The sequence below is a fragment of the Salvia splendens genome, unplaced genomic scaffold (genome assembly GCF_004379255.2).
Source record: "Salvia splendens isolate huo1 unplaced genomic scaffold, SspV2 ctg1014, whole genome shotgun sequence".
Lineage (NCBI taxonomy): Eukaryota > Viridiplantae > Streptophyta > Magnoliopsida > Lamiales > Lamiaceae > Salvia > Salvia splendens.
Genome location: NW_024598553.1, coordinates 15094 through 25260, shown reverse-complemented (window position 1 = coordinate 25260; position 10167 = coordinate 15094). Strand labels below are relative to the sequence as shown.

The 10167-nt window shown below is 40.9% G+C and overlaps 1 protein-coding gene across 1 annotated transcript; it reads left to right on the top strand.

Annotated features, from left to right (window-relative positions):
- The first annotated feature begins 1988 nt into the window (after window positions 1-1988).
- On the top strand, window positions 1989-3167 carry LOC121788332 ((S)-8-oxocitronellyl enol synthase CYC2-like). Its single transcript, XM_042187039.1, has one exon. The coding sequence runs from the start codon at window positions 1989-1991 to the stop codon at window positions 3105-3107; it is 1119 nt and encodes a 372-aa protein (XP_042042973.1). The 3' UTR covers window positions 3108-3167.
- The last annotated feature ends 7000 nt before the right edge of the window (window positions 3168-10167 follow it).

The window sequence follows — 10167 nt, the reverse complement described above, 5'->3', positions numbered from 1 at the left end:
TACAGATTATCGAAGGAGCAACAATGACTTGCAGCAAGGAATTCATGAATTTCAATTAGAGAATACATTACGACGGCTTGATGATTTTCTTACCCTCGGGGAATTGACTCATCTCCATGACAGGGGATCGTCAAACTCCATGAAATTCAGAGTTGATTAAGAAAGAATTGCAGTTCTGAATTCACCAATTGCAGAGGAGCGGAATCGTCAATCTCCGCACCAATTGAAGTTCGATCACGTCGTTGCAGCGATTGAAGGATCCTTCTAGATTTTATTCGAATTGCGGTTTTGGATTCGATTTGATCTGTCGGACTTGAGAGAACGAATCATTCTCTGGATTTCGAGAACAAATCACAGTAATTGAAGGATAGAATTCACTGGTGTTGACAACGATTTTGATGAATGAATTGATTGGCACAACGATTGCGTGAATCTTCCTTCCAGATTGAAGACGATTTTGAGATATTGAAAATAAGGAAACACGTGAATTAAGGGTGGAGAGAAATTGATCCAAATTTGATTTCCATTTTATCCCTTTTCGGGTTTTTTAATCATTAAAGTTAATGTTTATACAAACAAATTTAGGCCATAGAATTTCGAAAAAGATCAAGAAGGAGATAGGAGGAAATATGAGAAAATGAAATGAATACATCCCTATATATATATAGATAGTAGGTTTTATGTTTTGTGTTGTACCTGCTGAGAATAAAATGTATGATTGCTGACATCTTCACTTACGTATAATAAAAATGCTAATTTACATAATTGACTTGAAGCATCCACACTTAGAAATTTCAAACCACCTCTTTGCAGGTAATAGACGATATATACAAAGCAGCAATTATCAATTAAAAAAACATTGATACTAATAGTTTTAGGAGTGGTGGAATTGAATTGATGGTAATATTATTTAATGAGCTAACATGATCGCAAGGCTGTCCTTGCTCCTTATTCAATTATCACCATGTGGCATTTACATAGATATAAAGAGAAAGAAGAAAATTTGGTCTAAAAAAGTGGAAGAATGCCAACAAGATGACGGCTAATATTCCAGTTATCAAGCAAGTAGTTGCTTCCCAGTCGCCAACTTGATTTCATTTGACTAAACCACTCCCAAATCCATTCCCTTTTTCTTTCTTTTTTTTTTTCCAAATTAAGACTTTGTGTTAAGCTTACAAATTAAATGGTCTCTCTCTTTTAATAGAAAAATCTTTTAGGATGATTTCTCCTGTTTGATATGTAATATTGAAGCTTTCATTGAGAGCCTAAATGACTCGGAGTGGTGGCACGGCAAAGAACTAGCCGTGACCAACGAGTACATTTAGGGCTGACTCGGAGTGGTAGCCCATGAAGTGGTCGCCGTGCAAAGAACTCGGCGTGACTAACTTGATCGTGACCAATGAGAACTTGGAGTGGTGGCTTGGCAAAGAAGCAGCCGTGACCAACGAGGGCACGTTGGGAGGTCGATTGTTACGGACTCAATGTCTCACATCTAAATATTCTCTTTCCTAACAGACTATTCTTTTGAAATGAATTCTCCTATTTGATCTATATAACACTTCGATTCATAATTCCTGCCTTATTTCATTTTCTGAAAAAAAAACTAGACATGGGCTTGATTTGCTGATTATGGATATTGGATAAATTAATTTTTAAAGGAATGCAATTTCATAACAATCTCTTTGATAATAAAAACTAGTGAATAATATGTATCGTAATTTGTAAATGTTGTGTATAGTAGAACGGTCTACTTTATTTTTATAATACCCGCGCCGAATGTATTCAATAGTCCTACCCATCTACGACTAGTCTTTTTGCAATTTCTCAAGTCCAAAGCCACAAATCTTTCCTATAAACAAGGAGTTTGATTGTTGAATATCTTTATATAATTAAGGCACTTGCACCTTTTTTGAAGCTACCATTAATGCCTAATGTTATAGGACTAGTATATATTGGCTTCTCTTATTAAGATTAGCCAAAAACAATAAATGGCTGCCAAAGCTACTTCAAATGTAGCAATCATCTTTGGGGTCACAGGGCTGGTGGGGAAGGAGCTAGCAACTACTCTGCTTTTGCATGGCTGGAAGGTGTACGGAGTCGCCCGTCGACCCGACGTCTCGATGGCCACCATCACCGCCCATCGGAGATACCACTTCGTGTCGTGCGACCTCTTAGACTCTCACGAGGCTCGAGACAAATTGTCTCTAATAAATGATGTGACCCACATTTTCTGGGTCACGTGGGCTAGCATGTTCTCTCTGGATAGCCCTGAGTGCTATGAGCAGAATAGGGCGATGATGGCTAATGCCCTCGTCGCCATGCTCCCAAAGGCGGGGCGCCTTAGGCACTTTTCGCTCCAGACGGGGGTGAAACATTACATCTCACTACAGGGGTTATTGGGAGGAGAAGTTGGTTGCTACAATGAGGAATCACCAAGGGTGAATATAGGCCATAATTTTTATTATGGGCTTGAGGATTTGTTGCAAGAAATGTTGCCCTTGTATAAAGTGGATTGGTCTATTCATAGGCCAGGGTTCATTATTGGTAGCTCTAGAAGAGCTTACTATAATTTAATGGGTACAATTTGTGTTTATGGGACTATATGTAAGTATCTGAACCTTCCATTTGTGTTTGGAGGCACCAAGATGTGTTGGGAGGAGATGTGCATCGATGCCTCCGACACCCGACTCGTGGCGGATCAGCACGTGTTCGCTGCTACCCGCCACGAGCAAGGCAAGGGGGGCTGGGCTTATAACGCGATAAACGGTGAATACTATACTTGGAAGGAAATCTGGCCAGGTATCGGGGCAAAGCTAGGGATTGAAACTCCCGAAAAGTGCTCGTTTTCGGGAGATTTCGTGTATTCCCTAGCTATGGAGGGTATGGAGGGCGTTTGGAAGGAAATTGTTGCAAAAGAGGGGCTTGTGGAGACTGAGATGAGTGAATTGGCAAATTGGGATTTCTTGGATCAGATGTTTCGATGCACATTCAAGATGTTGTGCAGCCGCAGCAAGATTGATTTGATTGGTTTCAAGAGCAGGTACCATGTTTTGGATTCTATGGTTTATTGGATTGATGTGATGAGGGAAGATAAGTTGATTCCATGATCAATGAGTCTATCAAATTAAGAGGTGTAATGATATATTTGTGCTACACCACTAATTTGATTTGGGCATCTTGATAAGTATTTGTTATTGATATGTGATTTACATCAATATGCAAGGAGGGGCATTGTAACATATTTTGCTAATGCACCTATATATTTGTATTTATTGTATATAATAAAATAATTCTTATTCGGTTGACTATATAAGAACCATTCATGTGCAATTGACCTAGATTGATTCCTAATAAACGAGCATACACAATTTATGTTGAACTTCATGTTTTTTATTGGGTTACTTAAATCCTCAAATATTCGTTCCCTTTTTCTTTGGGATTAAATATCCGTTTCTGTTAGATGACCAAACTTTGGGATTTGTATATTTACACATATATAAGTCCACCCACAACGCGTTACGCGGGTGGCTTGAATCCCGTCCCTCCGTGACGAGACGGGCGCAGGACGCGTTGTAGCGTCCCGTCTCGTCCCCAGCCCGCCGAGACGCCCGGCTCGCCGAGACAGCCCGCGAGCTGTCTCGCCACGCGCGCGCGCGATGTGGCGCCCTCCGGCGCGATGCGTGACGCCCACTCGCCGGCCCGCGAGTGGGTTTCGTCACGTTGACGCAACAAATCATTTTTTAAAAAAATAATTTATTTAATAAAAAAAAAAATTTGAAAACGGTAATATTACCGTTTTTCCAATTTTTTTACTCTATAAATACTCATATTTCATCCTCATTGTACACACAAACACACATCTGTTATTCTCAAATCATCTCTCTTTCCACTCCAATTTTCATCTCAAATAAACTTATTTATTCTTCCCCCAATGTTAATCGATCTAATGGATCCATATGAGCAAATGCGTCGAATAATGGAAGAATCACTTGAAGAAGATCGACGCCGGGAGGCGGAGGATGCCTCGCCGCCCCAAAGACGCTCCCGGACTTACATCCATCGTAACTGGGAGGAAGCTGCCGCAAGGTTAGTACGCGACTACTTCTGTAATAACCCGGTTTGGGGAGATACCTACTTCCGTCGCCGTTTCCGCATGCGGAAACCGCTATTTCTCCACGTCGCAAATACATTGGCAGCCCGGGAAGAGTTCTTCCAAGAAAGGTTCGACGCCGTCGGTCGTCCCAGCCACACGACGCTGTAGAAATGTACTGCAGCAGTCCGCCAGCTTGCGACTGGACAAACGACGAATGTGTTCGACGAATACCTCCACATTGGAGAAAGCACTGGGAGAATGTGCTTTATCCAATTCTGCAAAGGCGTCCGGGCAGCCTTCACCGATGAATTTCTCCGGAAGCCAAGCACGACAGATTGACAGTTTCTGCTCCACCTTCACGAAGAAGTGCACGGATTCTCCGGGATGCTCGGCAGCGTCGATTGCATGCACTGGCAACGGAAGAATTACCCTATGGCGTGGAGGGGGTCGTACACGAGCGGCCACAAAGGCACCCACCCCACCGTTATACTCGAGGCCATTGCCGACTACCGGCTATGGATCTGGCATGCGTACTTCGGGGTCCCCGCATCGAACAACGACGTAAACGTGCTCCACTAATCCGACCTCTTCGCCGAAGTTTTGGATGGTAAAGCGCCGACCATCAACTTCATCGCTAACAACCGGTGGTATAAAATGGGGTACTATCTTACCGACGACATCTACCCGAAGTGGCCAACCTTCGTGAAGACGTGCAGCAGGCCTGTGAACGCAAAGCAGACTCTTTTTGCTCAGAAGCAGGAGGCTGCTCGCAAGGATGTGGAGAGGGCGTTCGGGGTTCTCCAAGCGCGCTTCAACATTATCAAAGCTCCGGCTCGTACGTGGTTTATGGAGAGTATGGTCGACATCATGTATACGTGCATAATCTTGCACAACATGATTGTCCAAGACGAAGGACCTAAACTGGTTCGACCCCTAAAGCCCCCGGAAGCTCTACCGCAAGTAGTCCGCCTCGCAGTGAAGTGCATCCGTCTATACAAGAACGGTTGTCTATTCGAGCAATGACACATGACTCTACCGCCCACGCCCAACTCCAAGATGATCTAATTGAGCACATTTGAGCAAAATTTGGCAACCGATAGACGCACATCATCGCTGTTCTTCTGCTTCTTTGAGCTGTAAATATTTTGAATTTAGTGAGAGTGAGCGGAAGAAATTATATTATGTATTTTTCATTTTTTAGGATTTTCAATTATGTTTTTTTATTTTTTTAAGAATTTTATGTTGTAAATTTATTTTATTTAATGAAATGTGTTTTTATTAATTGAATTTGTTGGAAATAAAAATAAAAATAAAAATGAATGAATAGTAATTTAAGAGATGGTTAAGAGACGGATAAGAGATGGAGGGTTGCAGGTTCTGTCCCTTAGTTAAGAGATGGAGTAAAAAGTATAGTGGGGCTAAAGAATAGTAATTTAAGAGACGGTTAAGGGACGGATAAGAGACAGCGTTGCAGATAGCCTAATAAAGGTTGAGGATTGTGTATTTGTGAGAATAAAAGTTTAAGTTGAATGTAATAGTGACCACTAGAGTTTTTGCCAATCTTAATACATGAAACTAACAAGCAAAGCCTCGTGCTTTGAGAATTGAGATAGTGGTTCTAATTTTCCGCTAATCTTGTCTAGGTAGTCAATTACGAATATTGTTAATGGTGTTAAATTATTTCCAATAGAAGTATTGAGAATTGGAACACATGCAATACCGCAACAAAATCATTAAAATATAACTTATTAATTACATTTAATAATTACATTTTCTAAGCAGCAACAGACCATTTACAGAGCCACGCCGATCGAGTTGGGGGCAAAGGATGTGAGGCGGTGGAGTCTGACTAGCCATGGCGAGTTCTCTGTGACCTCAGCCTGGGAGAGCATCCGGACTAGACTGCCGAAGAGGGAGATTTTTGGTCTTATTTGGAACCAGGGGTTGACTCCTACCATGTCGGTGTTCCTTTGGAGGTTACTATTTGGTAGGCTGCCGGTGGATGAGAAGTTGCAGAGGAGAGGAATTGAGTTAGCGTCTAGGTGTCAGTGTTGTAGGTCTCCTTCGGTCGAGTCTCTCAGCCATGTCTTTTTTTTGAGTCAGTCGGCGATTTCTGCATGGGGAGTATTTCGATGCCTGGTTTCCTTCCTCGCACACACCGATTCACACGAGCACCGATATTGCACTTAGACTAGGTCACTGGCGGAGGTCCTCTTTCCAGAGGGCTCCCGCCATGCATATTAGTTTTCTTGTTCCTTGTTTGATTGCTTGGTTTCTTTGGACGGAGAGGAACGGCTGCAAGCATGGCGGTCGTCCTTTTCTTCATTCACATGTTATTTGGCAGGTCACTCATCATCTGCATGTGCTAGTTCTGGCCGGCAGGATCACCTCGACTTATTGGAGGGGATGCTCGCCGTCGGTTGATTTCATGCCTCTCTCCCCCAGACAGCGTGTTCTGCGGTCGCTCATGGTCCTATGGCATCCCCCTGAGGCACCTTGGGTGAAGCTGAACACAGACGGTGCCTTCTCTACATCGACACTGGCGGCGGGGGAAGGAGGATTGGTTCGTGATTCTGATGGAGGCCTTCTGCGGGCTTTTTGTGCTCCGATAACTGCATCATCGAGCTTTGAAGCGGAGCTTTTGGCTCTGATTCGGGGTTTGGAGATGGCTATGGAGCGTTCTACTCACATTTGGATAGAGCTGGACTCAGAGGCTCTGGTTAGGTTGTTGTCATCTAGACACTTTGGTTCCGCGGATTTTAGACACCATATGGCTTTGATCCGGAGCATGACAGCTCAGCGGCATGTTAGATTCTCACACATCTACAGAGAAGGAAACCGGGCTGCTGATTTTCTGGCAGGTAGGGGGTCCAGACCCCTACCCTTACATATTTTGATCCAATCTCTGCGCCTCGGTACCTGAAGGCGTTAGTTCGGATGGACCAGTTGGGATATCCTAACTTCCGCTTCTGACGTAGAGATGTGGGTTGATCTAGCTCTTCTGGTGGTTGGCTTTGGTCTTTTTTCATTTTCCCCTTTAGTGTTTTTAGTCCTTTTTTCCCACTTGATAGAATGGAGGATCCCGGCTTGTGGGACCTCTACTCTGCTTCTTCATATTCTTGTTTAGATCTTAGTCACTTTTGGGCTAAGATCATGTTTTTGGAACATTATATTTTGATTTTATTTACGGGTCGGGGGTCTGCCTAAACCCCGCCCACAAAGGGCGGTTTTTTAAAAAAATGGCGTGTATTACCTTGATTAATTAAATACATTATTCCTTCCAAGAATATATTATTCTTAACACGGAAATTGAGTTTAAATAGGGGATATATATTATTGCACTTTAAATATGGGATGGCTTTTAATTCGAATGCAAGCAAAAGTTGAGAAACCGACTGTAAATGAGTAAAACGAACGTTAATTTATTACTCTAGACTCTAGACTAACTAGGGATGTATTCATATCTTTTTTCATTTTTTTCTATTGTCCAATTGAATCTCGGTCCTTCATTTTCAAGATCCGATGGCCGAAAATAATGCCTCATGAATTTAATTTACATGATTAAAAAATCGAAAATGGCTTTTTTTGGTATACACGTTTGAGTTGATTATGGTAAGTTGCTTGATTTTCTCCATAAAAAAGATTGCAGCGGTTTTTGTTCTGGAATTACACAAATCTTTCTTCTCTTTCATCGTTTCTTCTCCAAACATTCTCAAGACAACCATTGTTCTACACATTCTCTCTAAAATTTCCTCGTTTTTTTTTCCTCGTACAAAATCGCTTTAATTGGAGCAGTCATGCATCCTTTTCTTTTTCTTCAACAATGGAAGAAGGTAATTTAATTTGTTCCTATGTTGATTATTAAACTGATTTGTTCACTTAAAAACCGATTTGGTGGAGTAATCGTTCATTGCAATAAGGTTTTCTGAGCCTTTTTTTGGAGTAAATTACAAATAAACTCCTATACTATAGATAGGAGGAAATTACAACTGATCTCAAGAGGGCTCGAACTCGGCACCTCATGCAATAATGTCTAAGCTCCTTGCTGCTAGGACAAAGGCTCTGGACTTCTGAGCCTTTTTGTTTATATGTGTTATACAATTTCAGGGTTTAGTTTAAGATTTGCTGTGTTTGATTGTTCGGCGCACGTTTCATGTATTCCCCAAGGGTTTAGCAATCCTTGGGGCTAGGGTCTAGTATGTAGTAAGTAACACAACCGTCGCCAAAGTCCACGAATTTCAGGCATTCCGTTATGGTTTAGATATCATCTCGACTAGGGAGTAGTTTTAACTGATAAACATAATGTACAAATATTACTGGGTAATGGATGTTATTGACTCTATAATGGACGATGTGTGAACTGCAATGTATATGTTTTATGATCCGTTTAGTTTGGTTGTGTTACACAATTTCTTGAGTAATATAAGATTGGCAGTTTTTTATTATTTATCGCACTTTTCATTTATTCCCCAAGGGTTTAGCAATCCTTGGGGCTAGGGTGTAGTACGTAGTAAGTAACACAACCATCGCCAAAGTGAATGAGTTTCAGTCATTACTCTAGGGTTTAGATATCATCTCGGCTAGGGAGTAGTTTTAACTGATAAACATAATGTACATATATTACTGTGTAATGGTTTTTATTGACTCTTTAATGGATGATTTCTGATTTGTAATGTATATCTTTGTTGAGCCGTTTTTTGTGATTTTATACAGTGGTGGTTGTACCTGAATGTTCTCCAGAATTGAAGCCCGTCGTTGGTCAGAAGTTCCAATCACTAGATTCTGCTTGTATATGCCCGCGTTGTTGGTTTTGATATGCGCAAACAAGGAATGAGGAAGACGGACGGTGTTACCACTTGGTATTATGTTGTATGCAATAGGGAAGGCAGCAAGAAGTCAAACGAGGATGACCAATTGAATGCACGCTCTGGTTTTTCTATGAAATGCAGACGGCTATCCAAGCGTTGTGGTTGTAAAGCGAGTATATCGTTCAAGTTCTTCTCCGAAGGAGGACTTCCATGTTATATTATTCAGGAGTTCAACGAAGTTCATAACCATTATATGGTTGAGTCAGAGCATCAGCATTTTATGGCGCTTAATCTAAAGTTGGATGATGTACATCACAAATTCATTCTTGACTGTTCCAAGGCTAATATAGGTCCCACACTTACCTTTAAGGTATTGAAGGAAATGTTGATGTATTTTATTTTTCGGTTTAGTCTTATTGTTCAATTCGTTGTCTTAGTCTTATTAGTCCTAACACTATCAACATTTTATCCATAATAATTTTACATTTTTAATTTGTTAATGTACATTATTATTAATGAGGTTGTACATTATTGTTTACAACCACTTAACTTACCGTACACAATTATTCGAGTATAGTTCATTATTAGACACATTCTGTACATTATACATAATAACATTACATTATTAAATTGTTAACGTACATTATTATTCATGAAGCTGTTCATTATTGTTCACAAGGACTTAACTTACTGTACATTATTATTCCAGTATAGTTCATTAATAAGCACATTCTATACATTATTCGGTTAATTACATCCATTATACAATTTCTATTCATTTTGTTGTACATTAATATTAAAATCCAGTTAACTTGTTCTACATTATTTTCTTCATTATTAAGCAGTAACGTGACATTATTCGGTACTTTACATCCATTATATGTTTTTTGTTAATGACATCATACACTAGTACCAAAATATGATTCTGTTTGCAAGAAGTTCAGCACACTAGATATTGTTCAAAACAGACCAAGCCACAAGTCGGCTATTTTCTCTTCCAACACGAGTTATCAAAAACATCATCCGCCACAAGTCAGCTATGTATCCCGGAATCTCCTTTATGTTGAAATGGAGGATAGCTCCGAAACCCAGTTCATGAATGGCTTCCTTCTGCCGTGGAGTTAGGATTTTTAAACAGTTCAGGAACTCGGTTGGGGTCCGTCGACAGTAGAGATGGCCGACTTTCTTCCTCCTCGGCTTTCTTTTCTCTGCGTCTTCATGAGAGGTACTCGTCTCGGCCCTTTGCTCAGCCAATCTCTCCCTGAA